This window comes from Epinephelus lanceolatus, chromosome 21, assembly GCF_041903045.1.
Source record: "Epinephelus lanceolatus isolate andai-2023 chromosome 21, ASM4190304v1, whole genome shotgun sequence".
Taxonomy (NCBI): domain Eukaryota; kingdom Metazoa; phylum Chordata; class Actinopteri; order Perciformes; family Serranidae; genus Epinephelus; species Epinephelus lanceolatus.
In genome coordinates, this window is record NC_135754.1 from 10,295,195 (window position 1) to 10,316,806 (window position 21,612).

Sequence of the window (21,612 nt, forward strand, 5' to 3'; positions counted from 1 at the left end):
ACCTCTGCAAGAACATTGAAATACGTTGCACATACTGTATGTGAAAATGTAGTTAGCTGGCTAATGCTAGTTACTTTAATTTTTTATGTATAATGTTAATCTTTGATGTTGCAATATGGAAAAGAGGGGTAGAAGTGGAAGAGATGGAGAGAGAGTGGGAAACTGTTTGCATCTCAGTTGTATAGGCGATTCTTATACGTTTGATTAGCCGATCTGCTTTACTTCAATAAAAAGGTTGTATTAACAAGTGCTGTTTATTAATTATTTTACACTGGCCCTCACGGAAAATAACTTCTTCTTTAAGTATGTAACATATTGACAGGTATACTTTTACTTTAATTGAGTAGGTTTCTCAAATGGTATTTTCTTTAAGTCGTTTTTTATGGGAGTAATTGTACTTTTACATTGGTATAAATTTCCAGTATTCTACCCACCCTCTTTGTGTAGAATAGCAAGAAGAGCTAAGAGGCGCTCATGCTAATTATCCGGTTCTTCTTCTGTGCATTCCAAACAAACCAGAAACCAGAGACATAAACCGCAGTACTTCCTGTGAGCTGGCTTTCCAGGAAAAAGCTGACAGATGGCGAGAACGTTTAATGTTTTCTCCAGCTATAGGCGGAATCACTTTTCTGTTATATCATTTGGGACTGGGAAGTAGGAACGCAGAGAGTTTCGACATAAAGATGCCACAGATCATTACTTTCACTATTTACTGTAACTCTGGAAACATCTTCCTTGCTGTCTGTTTGTTCTATTCCTATCTGTATCTTATCATATGCTGCTCACATGACCTCCCTCCCCCGCAACTCAGTGTAGTTCCACATGATCTGATCATCTTTGATATGAGGGACTACATGCACAGCCCTGTGAGTCTGGCTCATCCCCAGTCTCCATAAAGACAGACCACAGTTCTTACACAGCCCAGTCATATGGCGAACATGCAGAATCGCAGTGACTGCATCACAGTATGCCCTCAAGGCCGGCCCACTCCTCCGCTCATTTAAGACTTCCCCTGCAGTAATCATCAGTAGCAGCAGTAACAAAAGAGAGCGCAAAGGCAGGTTGAGGTGAACTCGGGTCCATGTGAAAGCAGCTGGACTCCGGCCTCCCACTACGCTGCTGTCTCTTGATGTGATTGTGAGCACAGGCGGGCGTCTGCGGTGGTTCAAGGCCAGAATGGGCGCCACGCAGAGCCTGTGTCCTCGATGTCACTCTCAGCCATGGCCAAACGTTACAGCCCGCTGAGATTGAAAGTCAGCTAGAAGCCAGGTTTGAGCCAAGATCCTTCAGTTTTCTTAATACTCTGAAAATAACAGACTACAGGGAGCTTTTCCAAAGCATGTAATACGGCCAACAGAAGAGAGAAACATCCAGAACTTCTGAAATGGCTCAAATTCACAAATAGTTACGTCGTCAATGCAAATTAATAGTTCAATTATTCATAGTGATATTGATGTTGGCTGCTTACCATTAATTTCACTTGTGAAGTTGAACTGAAATTTAAATCCTCCTCAAACATCACCTCAAGAAAGTCTCAAGTTACTGTAGTGAGAATCAAGCAACTCATATAAAATTCTGATGATCTGGTCAAATGTTAGCTTTCTAGCTAATGTTCGAGCAGTCAGCCACAAAGACAAGTATATTTCATTGTGGGCTTTCTAGCGATGGGTGAAGTTGGATGATATGTTGTTCATGTCGCTGATTTCTGAGCTGCAGACCTTGCATCCTGCTGTTCTCTTCTTACTAACGTCATCGACGACATAATCCTTGAATGCAAATGTTATTATTTTTGGACTAGCCCCCTCAGTAAAAGCTGCTTCATGCATTTGTCTTTCCTGGTCTGCTGCTTCCTAGTAGGTTGCCAGGTTTGCACTAGAAATAACCCAATCATGTCTCAAAAACAAAATCCTATTTCTCAAACCAATAAATGAAAATATTTATTATAAAAGTCCTTTTTTAGTCATCTGTTTCAATTCTAAGTCAAGTCTCAAATCACGAATACCAAGTCAAAGCCAATTCTTTTATTGGTGTTAGTCAAGCAAGTCTCAAGTCACTCAAATATGCAACTTAGGTCTCACTCAGTTTAAGTCAGATGAGTCAAGTCCCCTACCACCACACTGATTTCGAATCAACACGAAATTTAAGTAGTCTATTCAGTCTTTCCCTGGTGCTGCCACCTCATTTGTTAGTGTGATGATGGAGCTCATTTTACACTGTATCTGAGAGTTTTCAAATTTCGAACCTCAACTCACTTGGAATGGACATTATACGACACTAGTGAGGGGTAACATTAAGTTCCTACGGGGTGGGTGAGTGGGGACTTGATGTTTGATGTTTAATTAGCATGTTGCGGTGCAGTGGTGGCAGGCTGGGGCCTGGTATTGCTTGGTGTTGCCTCCACAGCCACATCCTCCAAATAGACAGCAGAGACACACAGATCAAAGCCCAAGAAGGGGAGGAGGAGTGAAGGAAGAGGGGGCGAAGTAGGGGTGGGAAGCGATGGATTCAGCACGTGGCTGAGATAACACGCAGCAGCAGGAGAAACTCCCTTCCTCCCTCTGCTCCTTACTCACCCCTGACATGGCAGAAATGTGCAGATAAAAGAGACTTCTGAAGTGAGATTGTGGGAGGGAATAGGAGTTGAAGAAAAAAAATGCTGCGCTCACATTGTGGCAAAAAAAAAAAATTTAAAAAAAAATTGTCATTACAGTCAGCATTATGGGATGTCAGTCAAATACAATGTGAAGATTCCTCTTCTTGTCAGATGATGGCTCAGTCTAATCCTGAACACTGATAACAAAAAGCTATCGTTTAAAAAGTGCTGTGTTTTAAAATTTCATTTCATTTTAAAGCACACAACCTAATTTATCCTGCCACTGACAGTTTTTCTTTGGAAACGACAGACTTTAAGAGTGCTGAGTGCTGTATCTTATTGAAAAAGTACCTGTAAAACCAAGTACAGGGCAAAGGGGTGGAGTAATGGAAGTGAGCGGAGGAGTGAATGGTACCTTGAGTCTGGAGGGAAGAGGTAGAGTGACCAGGTGTCTCTTTGTTTACACCACTCCGGCTGCTTCTTCTCCAGCCAGCGGAACAGTCTGGCAAAACGACCCTGGAGGGAGCAGGAAGTGCACAGTGCATTCATTATTCATATGTTCACAATTTCCTGTTGCATATTGTGAGCCACACTTACAGTATTTTGCACGGATGTAAGTTTTTCAATTGGTTTGTTCTTACAAAACTGTTTCACACGTATGACTAAAACAAGGCAACCTGCAACATCAATATACAGTAAACATTTATTTGCAGATGATCTTTTAATGTATATAGAAGTCCCTGTTATATATGTCCTACATAGATGAATATTATGATTACTATTACTCACAAAATATTTGTATTCATATGTATACTTGTTTGTCACTTTCTACATTAATTCCCCAGAGAACGTGCTCAATGTAATATTATGGTAAAAGGCAACTACTTAACTCATCCGTAAACTGGAACGTAGTATTTCATTGACAATGTCATCACATGTTCCAGCGTTCATGTCATTTCTATGATTAAATGTCCTTGTGGATTATCCTATGTTGGAAACCATCACGCTCATTTTCCATGCTGTACTTGTTTCCTTGTTTTCATTCTTTTTCCCATGGGGTACACAATGTGACAGATGATACACATGACGCTGTCATTACTGAGAAACACCCACAACTAATTTTGCACATGGAATGGGCTGCACACTATCTATGTTGTTCCACCAATCAATTGTGTGGGATCTTCTTTTCAAGACTAAAGTGATAATTTCCAATGCACCTTGATCAGAGACAGACATCACCTGATGTCACTTTGCACTCCAGAATCTTGCAAGCAAACACAACTCATGATAATATAATGGAGATACTCCAAGACCTTAACCATCTTACCATGAAATGTGCTAATATCCACTTATTTGCTCAAGACCAGAAGATTCTGTTTCCCTCGTGCGATAATCTTACAGAGGACAACCGTGTCTCAACAGGGAAGCTGAGAATCCAACTTCAGAGACTCAAAGAAAAAGAGCACGCCTACAACTACACCCCACAATGCTGAGTGAAGACTGGATCAACAAGGGCATTCCCAGGGGACTAAAGATCCAAAAAGAACCTACTATAGGCACGTAATGTGAGACATTCACACAGATATGAGGGAAATCCCAAACAAATGTTCATTTGATCTGATGTTACTGATCACTGAGCAAGTATCATAAGAAACAAAATAATTCTATGATCAAAGAACATGAAGACAAAACTAAAGAGAAATTAGGCCCTGACTTCAAAGCTATTGATGAATCCACCAGTCTGTGGCGAAATACAAACACCTGCTACAAGCGAAAAGATCCAGTACAAGAGGGATACAGAGGACTATTCACACAACAGAGTGTACCGCTGGGAAGGACAGAAACAAGAGGCAACCTCGGAGGAATGCTGCACTGCACCTAGAGGACTCCACTACAGAAAGCAGGTATCAGCAGAGGAACAGGGGCTTTCCTTACAACCAGAAAACAGACAGGGGAAATGGTTCAACACGAGATGGTGGCCACAGACCTTTGACGCACAACCATAGCAAGAGGATGTGGTATCAACCTTTCTACAAAACAAGTGACGCACACATCTCCATTCTGTCTAAAGGTTTGTCATTTGTTCCTACCACTGTAGATAGACAATTTGATGCAAGAGTGGATTTATTCAAGTTTTCAGTTAAAGTAAACTCAAATGGATATACTCAAATAATTTGGCAGATGAGGACAAACCCTTCTCTAGTGCTGACATTACTGGCCCTACACCATTAACCCAGGGGCAGGTTTGCCCTACAGTGAACAATTCCTCTATAATCAAGGGGGAATTTATGGTTATTCAGGACTAAGAAAAGTAGTCAAAATTTATAAAGTGTTTATAAAGAGTTTTAACATTAAATGAATAAATTCATAAACTGAAAAGTGGCATGCATGTGTATTCACCCCCCTGACTATGAAGCACTTGGATAAGACCTGGTGCTACCAATTACCTTCAAAGTCACAATCTTTTAACTAGAGTCCACCTATGTCCAGTCTATGTGTCACATCATCTAAGTTTTTATACACCTGTTGTGAAAAGACCGAGTCTGCAGCACTACTAAACAAGGAGTACCACCAAGCAAGTGGCACCATGACAACCAAGGAGCTCTCCAAACAGGTCCGGGATGAAGTTCTGGAGAAGTACAGATCAAGGTTGGGTTATAAAAATATAATTAAAACTTTGAACATCCCTCTGAGCACTGTTAAAACCATTATTACAAAATGGAGAAAATATTGCACCACAACAACCCTGCCAGGGGAGGGATGCCCACAAACTTTAAAGGACCAGGGAAGAAGGGCATTAATCAGAGAGACAACCAAGAGCCCAAAGGTAACCCTGAAGGAGCCGGAAAGGTCCACAGCACAGACTGGATTATCTGTCCATAGGACCACTTTGAGCTGTACACTCCAAAGAGCTGGGCTTTATGGACAGTGGCCAGAAAACAAAGCTAGAACTTAAAAAAGAAATAGGAACATATTTGGAGTTCACCAGAAGAAATGTAGGAGACTCCCCAAACCTATGGAAGAGGGTCCTCTAGTCATATGAGACTTTCTGGCCACTCCTCCATAAAGCCCAGCTCTTTGGAGTGTACCGCTCAAAGTGGTCCTATAGACAGATATTCCAATTCCCAGCTCCTTCTGGGTTATCTTTCTCTTTGTTGTCTCTCTGATGAATGCCCTTCTTGCCTGGTCCTTGAGTTTTGGTGGGCGGCCCTCTCTTGGTAGGCTTGTTTTTCATTCTTTAATAATATATTTTAATGGTGCTCAGTGGGATGCTCAAAGTTTCACATACTTTTTTATAACCCAACCCTAATCTGTACTTCTCCAGCTCCTTGGTCTTCATGGTGCCACTTGCTTGGTGGTGCTGCAGAGTCTGGGTCCTTTCAGAACAGGTGTATAAAAACTAATATTATGTGGCACTTGGACTGAACACAGGTGGACTTAATTTAACTAATTATGTGGCTTCTGAAGGTAACTGGTTGCACCAGAACCTATTTAGGGGCGTCATAGGAAAGGGAGTGAATACATATGCAAGCACCAATTGCCAAAGACTGGGCTCTGCTCTTAAAAAATACTAGCACATTTTATCATCAGATCCAACAATATCCATGGATTTAAAAGAACCACCACTCGTATGTTTATTGAAGAAGACATAATCATGTAGACAGCCTGGTGCATGCTTATATAAAATCAGTGAAAAAAGTACATAGTCTTTGTTTAAACCTCTTCCAAATGGGTGCTACAAATACAAAGGATGCGCTCAGTGTAACGATGTGGTAAAAGGCAACTACTATGACGCAAAATGACACAGGCAGCATCCCTGATTAAAATTAGAGATTTTTCTTGGTTTGAACATTGATGAAAACATTTGGGATGACGTACACACACAACAAAATATGTAACATTGGTCTGGTCATTTTTATACATTTGAATGGATAAAAGTTACACGTTACATCTTGAGCTCTCAGCTCTACATCATTAACCACAGATCGATCTGCAGAAGGAAAAGCAACCATGAAGACATGCGCACACACTGACCAGGCTGGCCTCGTCATCTGCATTTTCGTCTTCAGTGTTTTCCTCCAGAGAGACATGTGTGGGGCCCAGGACCGATGGAGACCCCTTCCCATTGCAGTCGCTGTGCTCAGGGGGCCGTAAGTGTCCCAGTGAAGGGGGCCTGGAGCTGTGCATACTGGCTGAGCGGTACAGGTAGGGCACCTGCACATGGAAAAGGACAGGAAGGAGGGACAGGATGCAGCTCACACTTGTCATATAAATGCTATACTCTCATAATCTTATTCTGTAGGTGCTTTGTATGGTAACAGATTTGGTAAGCTTTGCTTCATGCACAGAGGTCTGATAGCTACTGAACACAATTGTTTACTTATATTCTGTCTTCTATTTGATTCTGTTAAGACTACAAACTTGTCATAAGTGTTGTGCTGGGCTGAAGGAACCCATAAAGCAATTCCCCTCCATGCCACAAAGCAAAGTCCTTCCCTGTTGTATCCCAGCCAAAGATGACAGCAGGTGATATCCCTTGTTAACATTTCATCAGCCAGAGAGGAGCATTTACTCAGCAAATAAATATCCCTGCTCTAATCTTTTGATGGAAGGAAAGCCTGCAAACAACTGACTGTCAATGTCATATGAGTAAATAACAGTTCCATTACTGTAGCCTGCCTGCTTTCATAGTCAGTGAGTCAGGATAAATGCTAGCATAACCTGGTTAACTCAACTGGTGATCTGCAGAGAGTTTGTCATTAAAACTACCTAAGCTTATTTCATTTTGTTTTAAAATATGTGAATGTGTCAGAAAGTTAAAATGCAGTGTTGTGTTTGTTTTCACACTCTTACTTAGAGCTATGATAAGGAATAACATTCCAGTAAGTGCAACAAAGAAAGATGCCATAAAAATCTGACAATATAATTTTAAGATGTACACTAAAAGTTACTACTTTCAAGTGAGCGGGGCTTTCAATTTATGGAGATTGTGGTATTGACATAGTTTCAACCCCAACTGTGCTCCAGGTTAAGAGTCTTACCGACAAATACCCTGAAATTATTCAGAGGTGGAAACTGATGGATGCACAGTGTCTACCTGCAGCAGAGCATCAGGGTGCAAATCCATAGAGCTCCGAGTCTCCACTGACTCCATCCTCCGGTGTCTGGGTCTTCTCTGCGACTGGGACATGGAGTCCGTCCTGGCCAGAGAAGCGTCGTCTTCGTCCATCAACCCACCTCCGCCTTCCCCGTCATCCGAGCTGGAGCCACCCTCCCCGGAGAGGAGAGACCGCCGCTCCCCAGACTGCCGCTTCTGGCGTTTGAGTGACGGGGCACGACCCAGGCTGTTCCAGCTGGACCGGCGGCTGGTCCAGCCGCTGCCAGAGCTCCATGGGGCGTGTGGGGAAGAGCTCTGGGCGCTGGTCTGGAGCAGGAAGATGACCAGGAGGGTAAGAGGGGCACAGAGGGATGAAAAGCAGGGAAGAAAAAAAAGAATAACAAGAGGAACAGCATGTAAATGTGTTGATCTTGTATCTTGGAACTTGGACGAAGCTGTTCTTTCATGCAAATAAACCAAGCTGAATTGGGTTGACTCGGCTTGACGTGAGCTGAATTGAATAGAGATTCATGCTGACAGGCAGACAGGAGCAGATGTAGAGATCTGGGCTTATTTTCTCAAGTCTTTATCCCGATCATCAGTTTGTCAAATAAAGAGTGGCAGCGGCAGCAGTAAGTAGAGAGTCAGACCGGCACGCCACATTAATCATCATCAATCATTACGACCTCCACACATCAGCAGGACGCATACAATGAATCCAGAGAGACACTCGGAGGAAGGCCGGGGGGTACGATGTATGTGAGAAGAATAACAAATATACAAACCGGTGATTTGTCATAACAGGCTTGGTCTATGGAGACGTTACTGCCTCGACGGGACTCGTAGCCCAGGACGGGGTCCCCTCCAATGGGCAACTTGGGTATGGGCATGGGAGTGGCAGCCGTGTGGGTAATTAGAGGTGGAGTCAGGCTGGTCTTCAGGTCCACGTGGCCATTTACAGGCACTACTAGTTTAGGAAAGAGGGATGTAGAAAGTAAAATTTAGTGGAGTGGATTAGAACAAATGGGAGCAGTGTCGGAAAGGATTAAAAGAACACTTAACCCAAAAAATTATCATTTCTGTTACTCACCACCTGTTACACTGAACTCTAAGAAAATGTTGTCCTTTTCCCATGCCTCCATGGTGAACAAAGAATTCAAAAATGGAGAAAACAGCAACACTATAACAAAACATCCATTTAAAAACTCACACAACTTTCGGAGCGAGAAGTGCTGTGCAGGGCGGACGCAAGTTTGGGCAAACTGGACACATGTACGCTTGTGGCTGCAGCTTGATTTGTTGTCTAGATGTGAGCACCGTTTGAACTGGTAAACTGTCACACCCTCTTGTTGCACTGCCAGCTTGTTCCGCATTGCAGGTATCCCAGGGTGCTTTGTGCAGTGGCCTACGTTTCAGCAAAAGTAGACAGATGGTCTTTTGATAATCGTATTGACATTGTAGCACCTTTCACTAGAGTTTCAGTGTCTAGATCACTTGCAGACATAACTCAACACTTCCTCTTTCAGTTTCAAAAGCCTTCTGACAATGTTTCTGAGGAAAGGATCCCTTCATTTGTAAACAAACATTGCTGACAATGCAGTGGCTTGCAGGGCTCCATAAATAAGTGGCGTACTGGCTTTTAACTGTGGAAATACAATGGTTACAGCAGCAGGCTGCTGGCAGTCTGTGTGAACACCGTACCCGTGCCAGCCCAACAGCCGTTACGCACGCGGCCAGTGTTTCCCGGCAAAGGCTAATTCCTATTTTTTTTGTGACCGCATGAAGGCACAACAACGTGCTGACTGCGCAGTGCGTACCCTCCTAGTCTCGCCACCAGACAATCAGAGATCTCCGCCTTCTGATAGTCTGGGGACACTCCTTTCTAAAGTGTGTTTAACACACCAGCGAAAACGGCCGGCAACAAAGCAACGCCTCTTGCATTTTTGAAAAGGACACGCCTTCTCAGAAATGTGCGCTCCCCCTTTTCTCGTCCGCAAGGAAACAAACACACAGAGAGCTTGAAAATGGATGCCGAGAGATTTAACTCCGTTTTATCAAACGTGTGCTCATCCGTGAAGAAAATATTTTTTCCAGCGGATGTCTTAGTTACAACATGATTGAGCTAACTAGAGTAACTAGAGTATTTTCATGTCGTATCCGACAACGGGAGGCTTTTAACAGATGACGTCCTGATGTTAGCTTTGCTGCTAACTTGGTGTTAGCTGTCCCTGTCAGCTGCAGCCACTGATGCATTCTAGACATTGTGATTTCCCAAAACTGAATAAATACCACACATAGCAACACAAAACTGCTTTGCTAGCTCAATCATGTTGTAACTAAGATATCTGCTGGAAAAGATATTTTTTTCACAGAGTTATTACCTATTACAGACACTGCTAACGGCTAACAGGGCTAACAGCTAACGGTTAGCCCAGCTAAACGTGCACACAGAAATAGTAATGTTTGTTCAGTTATTGTGTTGATAGACTTTACAAATATCGGATTAGTCTAAACGGTGATACAGTGATGTGAAAAATGTGATATATAGGCTATATATATATATAGCTAAAAGCTCTGCTGGTTTTCTACCCGGAAGTATTTGTAAACAACAAGGCGATTCCCTCTATAGTCCTGCCAGATGGATGAGTCATGGCCTTGTAAAAGATTATGTTTGTTTCTTTTAGTTGGCGAGAATGTGTCGCTGTGAACGCGACAAACATCCACTAACTTTGACAGCGTTTTCTGCTAGTACGGCTGAGCCATTTTGTACCGCTACATGTGTTTCTAGTGGGACTATGTTTACAAGCACAAGAGTTCAGCGAGCCACCGAAGGACTGCCCTGCGGATTTACTATTGGTTCTGCAACATAGGGAGTTTTTTTAAACTCTGAAATTGTATCCGCCCATCTAAACACAAAATCAGGCAGAAAGTCGTCAGTCTTTAGTTAAGCAAAGCGTCTAAAGACTGACTTGTGAGTCTAGTACCCTCCAATCTCTGCTCTTCACGCCAGCCGCATCCGCATCACCATGGTATGGATATATGACAGACATTCACCCCGGACTCAACAGCATCGTTTAGTTTCACTTTCCCCGTTCGGCAGTGGGAGGACAGTAAGCTCACACCCCAGTCCTCCCGTTTGCTGCTGCGGGCTGGAGCGGGCAGTCAATTAGACTATGAACAGAACCGCGTGCACGTCCGCAGCTCTTCGCAGACCTTCAATGCGGAAAATGAGGATATCCGCAATATTTACGCAATAAACGCACTGGCAGTATTTAAAGTTTTCAATGTTTGATAGAAATGCCTGGCGATATCAAAATATCTTTATAACATTTGCCCAAGTGATGCTAGACTTTATAAAGTTGAAACTCGTTGGCATCATCCACTAACATGTAGGATACAGACAGACTGCAGCAGCAGTGAGGACACGGAGCACTCAGTCAGTTCAGTCTAGAATAGATGGCATCTGGGGTGTAGGTGGAAGTGGGGCACACTGCTCTCGTGCCAAAAGTTCCACCTGTCTGCTGCTTACATTTATCTTTTTTTCTCTACAGTAATTTTAACTAATAACTAAATAACATGTTTGTCACATAAATTGTTAGAATTAATAATGGGCTCTGGAATCACGTAAAATAAGTAATCAGCTAAATAAACTGAATAAACACATGGATCTTTACTAAAATTAATATTTAAAACATTTCTGCTTAAACAGTCCCACACACTAGCAAGTAGCACACCTGGGCAAGCATGCATTTGAGCTCAACAGAATCCACAAGCAGAATTCAAACGCACAGGCTTGCCCATAGGAGATACTCAAATGCGGAAATATTTTACAATAAATAGGTCTGGGTAAAAAATGCATGTGTTTGGGAAGTACTGATCAAACTTCATAGAGACCTGGATTATACTGTAGGAGTTGTGTGAGGGTGCTTTCAATCAAACTCAAGTTTGTTTGCCACCTGAGTGATGTTTGTTTGGGTAGGTGTGAACACAGCAATCTCACTCACAACCAGACCGAGACCTTCTTAAAGACGTGGTCTCGGTCTGGTTACAAACAAACTCTGGTGCGGTTCGTTTGTGGTGAGAACGTGTTCTGACCTCGATCCAAACTAACTGCAGTTGCATCACGCATTGTTTGAGTTAATCATGAGCATGTTACAGTCCTGGAGGATTACTAATGTGCACCTCCTCCTGTACTGCCTTAATATGCACATTCAGCACATCCAATGCATCAAAGCATTGTTTTCTAGTTGGAGCCGCGCCTCGTTTTCAAACTGTATGGTTTGACTAAAATGAACAATAACAGCAATATAGTTCATGATGACCAGCACTAAAATCAACCTGTGTAGATGTCCCTCCATTGTGACATTAGAGAGTGTTGCATTTATCTTGCAAGTTCTCCTCTTCAACGTTTTCCTGGATTTTTCGCGCATGGAAATTCTGACCAATCAAGAGCAGCTTTCTTGCGCAAGGCATTTTATCTGGTCCGCTTGTAAATGCTGCCGTGAGAACACAAACCAGCTCTAGGCTACTTTGCAACTTTATAACAAAATAAAACTTGCTTTGGTCCCTGATTCAGACTAAAGCAAGTGAGCTTTAGGTCTGAAAGCACCCTGAGAATTTATAAATGGATGTTTTTATGTAGTTTTGCTATTGTTAAACATAACCCCTAGTAACTTCGAGTCATCGAGAATTTTTTCACTTCTGCATTCTTCATTCAAGGTGGAGGCATTTGAGAGCTAGAATTACTGCCTCCTGTTGTGTGCCTTGGTGAACCAGTCAGGTTGCAGATACAGTTTACATCCATGTCTGTTCACACTCATATGTAGACATGACAGTAGAAAAAGCTTCAAATATAGATGTTGCTGCAATAAACTACAAATTCTAAAACATGGCTGCTTACACACATCTTCAACTTGACAGCAGATTAGTGTCACCAATTCAGTATCTGACCAAATACTCCCCTTCTGTTCCTGAGATATGATGTCGAATAGTGGCCAGAAAAGTGTTGTTGACCTTTGACCTTTTGAATATAAAATGCCATCGCTTCATCATTTTACCCTGTTAGAAATTTGTGTGAAATTTCAGCATAATAAGCATATGAGTCCTTGAGTTATGGAAAAAGACATTATGCTAGGTCACAGTAACCTCGCCCTTTGACCACCAAATTATAATCAGTTCATTGCTGAGTACAAAAGGACGTTTGAGACAACTTTGGAGAGATTTTCTCAAAGCGCTCCTGAGATATTAACAAGAATGAGAGAGGCAAGGTCACAGTGACCTATAACCTTCGTCCTTTGACCACCGATATCTTTTCATTTCATCACTGAGTCCAAGTGGACGTTTGTGTCAAATTTGAAGAAATTCCCTCAAGGTGTTCTTGAGATATCGCTTTCGCGAGAATGAAACAGACACAAGATCCCAGTGACCTTGACCTTTGACCACCAAAATCGAATTAGTTCATCTAACAGTTTAAGTGGACATACCGGATTTTAAGAAATCCCCTCAAGGTGTTCTTGACATATTGTGTTCAAGAGAATGTTATGATTGGACGAATGAATGTAAGCACTTGCAGATGGACTTACAAACAGACGTACAGATGTATGGACAGACAACCAGAAAACATAATGCCTCTTGCCTCAGCTTGAAGGCATAAAAACCAAATTTTCACAAATTCAACATTACACAGACAGGGTGAATAATTGATATACAAATGATCATTTTGGAGGTTATGTATTCCTTTAAGGAGTGCTAGGGTTTATGTAAAGAATAGAGGGGAGAATGAATAAGATTAATTCATTAAAGATGAAGGTATTGAAAGAAAAATGACAGAGGTGACAGATAGAAGTGACAAAATGAAACAAAAAGTTGATTTTAAAAAAGGATAATAGAGGAGAATGAAAGTGCTAACTTAAATTAAAACAGGAGGAAGAGCAGGAAGAGGTGGTGCATGGGGAGGAGTGCCACAGGGGTGCAGCCTAAGTAAAGCAGCACAGCATACTTAAAAATGGATGCCTCATACTGTTATTGAGCAACATGAATATTTCAGCAAGGCATTAATCTTATGGGATGCGTGGGAGAGAATATTATGTTTGGCAGGAACACAAATACATGACATGCAGAGGGCAATGCAACTTTAATAACGCTAATTTCTCTGTCTTCCAACCTTTATCCAAGGCCTAGAAGACGTACATTAGGCTCTTTCAGCTACGTGAGCATTTTCATACAGAGCATCTGAAGGGGCTGGAGGGGAGATGATACCGCACGTCTGGGAGTTCTACTCCATACAGTAGTGTTTCAATTGGTCTTTTGAGTCTGCACGGACAGTAATTAGAGAGTATGGGAACTGGTGTATGAAGAATTATGGATGAGACTGTTGCACTGGTTTGGTGCTGTGCAGGCACGTGCCCTCTGAGTATGGTCTGAAACCTACAGAGAAAAGGCTGAGAACAGGAGGCCACAGACAGAGAACAGGTGGGGGATGTTTGTACAGGGTATACTTAAGATGCCTTCGGCCTAACTTGTATCGCAAACTTTTACATTCATTTTGTAAGAAAGACAAAACAGTGCGTAATCTAACAAAGATTAGGGAGGGAAACTGCCAGCAGTTAACTGTGCAAACACAGATGGTACAAGTTGGTAACACTTTACAATAAGGTACACAAAATTAGAGTAGTTACTGAGGAACTAATGAGGAACTAATGAGTAGTTACTGAGGAACTAATGAGGAACAAATGAGGAACTAATGAGGAACGAATGAGGAACTAACTATTAGTTAATGGTCAGTTCCTCAGTAACTCATGATCAAATTTCAGAGGAGTAGTTACTGAGGAACTTTTGAGGAACTATTGAGTAGTTACTGAGGAACTAAGGTACACAAAATTAGAGTAGTTATTGAGGAACGAATGAGGAACTAATGAGGAATGAATGAGGAACTAATGATGAACTATTAGTTAATGGTCAGATCTTCATTAACTCATGATCAAATTTCATAGAGGGGTTAATCACGACTTAATAATTAGTGAACTAGTTACTTCATCAGTGCAGAATCATTACTCAATAACCCATCCATTAGTTAACCTTTTTATGTCCTAAAGTAAAGTGACACATAATGAGTAGTCTTTCATTACATTATCATCATCTTTACAATTAGTTCATTAACAAAAATAATCAGACAGCAGGATTCTTGAGAAGAGTTTTATTCATTATTTTCAGACCACATACACATTAATATGACCATCCATGTTATTCTGTACGATGATGCCTTAGAAATAAATATGATAGTGTGTCACATTTTAGGTAGGCTAAGCTTAAAGAATTTATCATGGGGGCTGCGTGTAAAGTACTGTATACTGATCACACCGTTGTTCACAGTACAGTTGTTTGAGGTGCACAGAATTTAAAGTAGTTACTATGAAACAAATTTGGAACTAATGAGGAACTAACTATTAGTTAATGGTCAGTTCTTCAGTAACTCCTGATCAAATTTCAGTAGTTACTGAGGAACTAATGAGGAACTAACTATTACTTAATCATTACCTACCCTTTTTGTGTACCCTAAAGTAAAGTGAGACGGTAATGATAATGGTAATGATTACTGAATCATTACCTACTCATTAGTTACTCTTTTTGTGTACCCTTAAGTAAAGTGAGACATCAAAATGAGTAGGTAATGATTTAGTACTCATTACCTACTCATTTTGATGTCTCACTTTAAAATGAGTAGGTAATGAGTACTGAATCATTACCTACTCATTAGTTACTCTTTTTGTGTACCCTTAAGTAAAGTGAGACATCAAAATGAGTAGGTAATGAGTACTGAATCATTAGCTACTCATTAGTTACTCTTTTTGTGTACCCTAAAGTAAAGTGAGACATCAAAATGAGTAGGTAATGAGTACTGAATCATTAGCTACTTATTAGTTACTCTTTTTGTGTAGCCTACCCTAAAGTAAAGTGAGACATCAAAATGAGTAGGTAGTGATTCAGTACTCATTACCTACTCATTTTGATGTCTCACTTTACTTTAGGGTACACAAAAAAGGTAGGTAATGATTAAGTAACAGTTAGTTCCTCATTAGTTCCTCAGTAACTACTCCTCTGAAATTTGATCAGGACTTGCTGAAGAACTGACCATTAACTAATAGTTAGTTCATCATTCATTCCAAATTTTCGGCTGATTGAGCATGTTCAGTCGGCGGCGGAGCTTGTCGATGAGAGAGATCCCTCTGACTGGCTGTTCAGGTGTTATATCCTCTTCCCTGTAGCAAGCGAATCTGCCTGTAGTGAAACCAGGGCTAACCGGTGCTTCCTCCTCAGGCTCCACTTCACTCAGCTGCCCGACAGATCCGCTGCTTCTTCCCACTTTAACCTCAATAACAAACCGGAGCTAGCTGGGAGCGGCTAGTGGAGCGTTAGCCGCAGCATGACTGGAGGGAAGCAGCCTCCGCTAGCTTCCCAGCTAACGTTAGCCCCGGCTCTCCGTTTGGATCCAACCGGAGCACCAAGCCCTGGTTTGTTATTCAGGTTAAAGTGGGAAGAAGCAGCGGGTTTGTCGGGCAGCTGAGTGAAGTTGAGTGAAGTGGAGCCTGTGGAGGAAACACGGGGAGCGTCTGGATGTAATAGTCCGTGGAAGTGCTGCGGTACTCGGCTGCACAGATAGGAAACCCCTCGGCTGACAGGATGTATCACTCTGTCCCTCCACGCTACTTTGTTGATCTCATGCATTCAACGGACTTCCGGTTTCCCTTTTTGCATTATTTCCTTTCACGCAGGCGCAGAACATATGTGCTACTTGGCCGTTGGATGTAGTCTTCTTTTTTTCCCCCACAACTTTATTTAAGACAGGAAGTTTACAGAATGCAGATCTTCAACATTACACATAGATGTCATATAACAGGGGCCAGGGGGGATAAGAGTTTACAAGAAAATATTAAAAATATAAAATGTTTTCTATGTGTAAACTTACATTTGTGAATGTGAAATCTTGCCAAAAGTAAGATGAGATTAATAATAAATCTTTCAATGGGTTTTGCCGTATTTCTGTTAAAGTCAAAAAGTCCAAACAGCACATCCCTCCAAAACTGCTTAAATTATTTTTTAATATTGTCCGCAATAAAATTACAAATATCACTCCAGAGTCTTTTGACAATGGGGCAGTGCCAAAATAAATGAGTAACAGTTTCAAGCGTTGGGTGTAGTCTTTGTGGTGTGTTCAAATGCAACTGACACAGGGTGACGTGAGGCGACGTAGACAATGCAACAGTTGGCTTTCGTTGCCGCTAGTTCTTTGATGTCAGTTTGGTGTGTCAGCACCTTGTACAGAATAACATGGATGGTCATATTAATGTGTATGTGGTCTGAAAATAATGAATAAAACTCTTCTCAAGAATCCTGCTGTCTGTGATTTTATTTGTTAATGAACTAATTGTAAAGATGATGATAATGTAATGAAAGACTACTTATTATGTGTCACTTTACTTTAGGACATAAAAAGGTTAACTAACGGACGGGTTATTGAGTAATGATTCTGTACTGATGAAGTAACGAGTTCACTAATTATTAAGTCGTGATTAACCCCTCTGTGAAATTTGATCATGAGTTAATGAAGAACTGACCATTAACCAATAGTTAGTTCCTCATTAGTTCCTCAGTAGCTACTCCTCTGAAATTTGATCAGGGGTTACTGAAGAACTGACCATTAACTAATAGTTAGTTCATCATTAGTTCCTCATTAGTCCCTCAGTAACTACTCTAATTTTATGTACCTTAGTTCCTCAGTGACTACTCATTAGTTCCTCATTCGTAGGGTAGGCTACACAAAAAGAGTAACTAATAAGTAGCTAATGATTCAGTACTCATTACCTACTCATTTTGATGTCTCACTTTACTTTAGGGTACACAAAAAGAGTAACTAATGAGTAGCTAATGATTCAGTACTCATTACCTACTCATTTTGATGTCTCACTTTACTTAAGGGTACACAAAAAGAGTAACTAATGAGTAGGTAATGATTCAGTACTCATTACCTACTCATTTTAAAGTGAGACATCAAAATGAGTAGGTAATGAGTACTAAATCATTACCTACTCATTTTGATGTCTCACTTTACTTAAGGGTACACAAAAAGAGTAACTAATGAGTAGGTAATGATTCAGTAATCATTACCATTATCATTACCGTCTCACTTTACTTTAGGGTACACAAAAAGGGTAGGTAATGATTAAGTAATAGTTAGTTCCTCATTAGTTCCTCAGTAACTACTGAAATTTGATCAGGAGTTACTGAAGAACTGACCATTAACTAATAGTTAGTTCCTCATTAGTTCCAAATTTGTTTCATAGTAACTACTTTAAATTCTGTGCACCTCAAACAACTGTACTGTGAACAACGGTGTGATCAGTATACAGTACTTTACACGCAGCCCCCATGATAAATTCTTTAAGCTTAGCCTACCTAAAATGTGACACACTATCATATTTATTTCTAAGGCATCATCGTACAGAATAACATGGATGGTCATATTAATGTGTATGTGGTCTGAAAATAATGAATAAAACTCTTCTCAAGAATCCTGCTGTCTGTGATTTTATTTGTTAATGAACTAATTGTAAAGATGATGATAATGTAATGAAAGACTACTTATTATGTGTCACTTTACTTTAGGACATAAAAAGGTTAACTAACGGACGGGTTATTGAGTAATGATTCTGTACTGATGAAGTAACGAGTTCACTAATTATTAAGTCGTGATTAACCCCTCTGTGAAATTTGATCATGAGTTAATGAAGAACTGACCATTAACCAATAGTTAGTTCCTCATTAGTTCCTCAGTAGCTACTCCTCTGAAATTTGATCAGGGGTTACTGAAGAACTGACCATTAACTAATAGTTAGTTCATCATTAGTTCCTCATTAGTCCCTCAGTAACTACTCTAATTTTATGTACCTTAGTTCCTCAGTGACTACTCATTAGTTCCTCATTCGTTCCTTATTCGTTCCTCAGTAACTACTCTTATTTTGTGTAGCTTAGTTCCTCAGTAACTACTCTTTCGTTCCTCATTAGTTACTCATTCGTTCCTCATTAGTTTCCCAGTAACTACTCTAATTTTGTGTAGCTTAGTTCCTCAGTAACTACTCATTTGTTCCTCATTAGTTCCTCATTAGTTCCTCATTCGTTCCTCATTAGTTCCTCAATAGTTCATCAGTAACTACTCTAATTTTGTGTACCGTAGTTCCTCAGTAACTACTCATTAGTTCCTCATTAGTTCATCAGTAACTACTCTAATTTTGTGTACCGTAGTTCCTCAGTAACTACTCATTAGTTCCTCCTTAGTTCCCCAGTAACTACTCTAATTTTGTGTAGCTTAGTTCCTCAGTAACTACTCATTTGTTCCTCATTAGTTCCTCATTAGTTCCTCATTCGTTCCTCATTAGTTACTCATTAGTTCCTCATTAGTTCATCAGTAACTACTCTAATTTTGTGTACCGTAGTTCCTCAGTAACTACTCATTAGTTCCTCATTAGTTCCTCCTTAGCTCCCCAGTAACTACTCTAATTTTGTGTAGCTTAGTTCCTCAGTAACTACTCATTTGTTCCTCATTAGTTCCTCATTAGTTCCTCATTCGTTCCTCATTAGTTACTCATTAGTTCCTCATTAGTTCCCCAGTAACTACTCTAATTTTGTGTAGCTTAGTTCCTCAGTAACTACTCATTTGTTCCTCATTAGTTCCTCATTAGTTCCTCATTCGTTCCTCATTAGTTCCTCATTAGTTCATCAGTAACTACTCTAATTTTGTGTACCGTAGTTCCTCAGTAACTACTCATTAGTTCCTCATTAGTTGCTCCTTAGCTCCCCAGTAACTACTCTAATTTTGTGTAGCTTAGTTCCTCAGTAACTACTCATTTGTTCCTCATTAGTTCCTCATTAGTTACTCATTCGTTCCTCATTAGTTACTCATTAGTTCATCAGTAACTACTCTAATTTTGTGTACCGTAGTTCCTCAGTAACTACTCATTAGTTCCTCATTAGTTCCTCATTAGTTACTCATTAGTTCCTCAGTAACTACTTTAATTTTGTGTACCTTATTGTAAAGTGTTACAAGTTTTGCCAAGTGTTGTAATAAAGGTTTGAGTTCAATCCTTTGCATTCCTCTTGCAGCACCATTGATTCAAGCAGAGTGCAGCCATGCACTGTGTTGTCTGTATACTCATGTACAGTTTCACCTGCAGAGGCTGATAAATCCTTCTTGCTGCCATTAACATCCTCCATACTTCGTGCACAGGAATCGATCTCCGAACCCAATTTGGAAGCGTCACCCTTGACACACAAAAAACACACAAAGAGTTAGAGGAGAGCACCTGTGAAAATCTGTTTCTTGGTAGAGTTAACCGAAAGCATGTGGGTTGAAGTTGCCTCTAAACACAGATCCCTGCTTGGCTGTATCTCTCTGTAGTCCCAGTGTCGCATCAATCCTTCAGTTCAGATCTGACCTCGGATCGGTCACTAGAGGCAACCTCCCTCTTGTAAGCAGGCGGGTGAGGGTGTGGTCTCCCTGATCCCAGAGTTCAAAGGTCAAAGGGGGCAGAGAGACGGTGAAAAAGATCAACTATGAAAAGTGTTGTCATGCAAGGACAGTGAGAAGGTTCATGGAGAAACCACACTGAAACACAAACAGTAAAATGCAACATGGCGGTTTTGAGAGAGAACCTGGCAGGTAGATTTTTGTTGTACATCACATTGGCCGCATGGCAGTTCTTTTTAGTTGCCAGACCTGTACACAGCTACAATAGAGCTTCAGTGTGGTCTCTAGGTCCACGATTTTCACACTTACACACAAACACACATCACACACCAAGTGTACTTCATCGTGGTGTAAGGCAATCTGTAAATCAGCAACCCTCAACTTTTTTTCAGAACAGCAGAGCTGTTTATGCCTTGTTTTGCCCTCTATCATTGTTCTAGTCAAATTGATTCGTTCTCACTATGCCACATTTACATATCGTACTACCTCCCCTTACTATCTTTCACAGACTTTTCTCAAGCTCTTAATTACTCTCTTCCAGGCGCTGCTTCACGCTGCCTTCCACTTACAAACCTACTGCAGTGAACCTTAGAGTTCCTGCTTGTATTAGTTGCGCTATGCCGGAGCCTGCAGACTCCATTAATATGTGCAAGGGTTGCCAGGTGGATGCTGGATTAATAGAATGCCGACCCGGTGAGTCAAACCTCTGTGGTAGCAAAGTGAATAAACTGGGTGCAGAAAAGCCTCAGGACCTAATCACCATGCACCTCCTTTTAAACTAACAAATTACTTTCTTGATACTTCCCAAGAGTGTGAGAGAAAGACACGGTGGGTGTGGATGTATACTGCATATTGCATTTGTTTACTGCAGGCGTGTTGGGTATGGCTATCTTTGAGGCACCAATTTGCCTTTTTTCCCTCTTGTAGTTAAAGCCACTGTTTGTGAGGCCTAGACTGATTTTCTCCGACTTGTGAAGTGTCGGAAAATTAGATAAGGAGAGCGGATGCTAATGAATTAGCAGGCAAGTCGACTCGAGGGCTACTTGGAGACAGCCGTGGTTGCAGTGCTCATCACGTTCCTGCATCTAGTTATTTAACACAGTGGCTTGTTCCTATTTAAAATCTCAGCTCACAGCAGGAAACACGGAGCACCTGGGAATGCCTACTTTAAATAGCAAGGTATGAAAACTAAGTGTTATGTTCTGAATTGATGAAGGAAACTCAGGCGGCTTTTGGATGAGAAATGCCTTCAAGAATCTAAAACAAGTCCAATCGCCTTTAGGGTTGTATCTAACAGTATCTCTTTTTTTTTTCGGTATCTTGTGCTCTCTATAATAACAATTTCAATTTTTTTTCTTTTCAACATGCAGTAGGACTTTCTCTTTCTCTCTATACGTCATG

The 21,612-nt window shown here is 41.0% G+C and overlaps 1 protein-coding gene across 22 annotated transcripts in view; it reads right to left on the reverse strand.

Moving 5' to 3' along the window:
- cacna1g (calcium channel, voltage-dependent, T type, alpha 1G subunit) overlaps positions 1-21,612 on the reverse strand; it is a 219,880-nt gene that overhangs the window by 80,335 nt on the left and 117,933 nt on the right. For 17 of the 22 annotated variants that reach the window (XM_078163624.1, XM_078163626.1, XM_078163623.1 and 14 more), the window contains 5 exons: positions 19,913-20,006; positions 8,477-8,658; positions 7,692-8,018; positions 6,629-6,808; positions 3,009-3,109 (listed from right to left, as the gene is read on the reverse strand). In XM_078163624.1, the coding sequence (XP_078019750.1) occupies positions 3,009-3,109; positions 6,629-6,808; positions 7,692-8,018; positions 8,477-8,658; positions 19,913-20,006 (884 nt within the window). The remainder of the gene's footprint in view (positions 1-3,008; positions 3,110-6,628; positions 6,809-7,691; positions 8,019-8,476; positions 8,659-19,912; positions 20,007-21,612) is intronic. The other 5 variants (XM_078163625.1, XM_033611548.2, XM_078163631.1 and 2 more) reach the window with 1 other exon arrangement.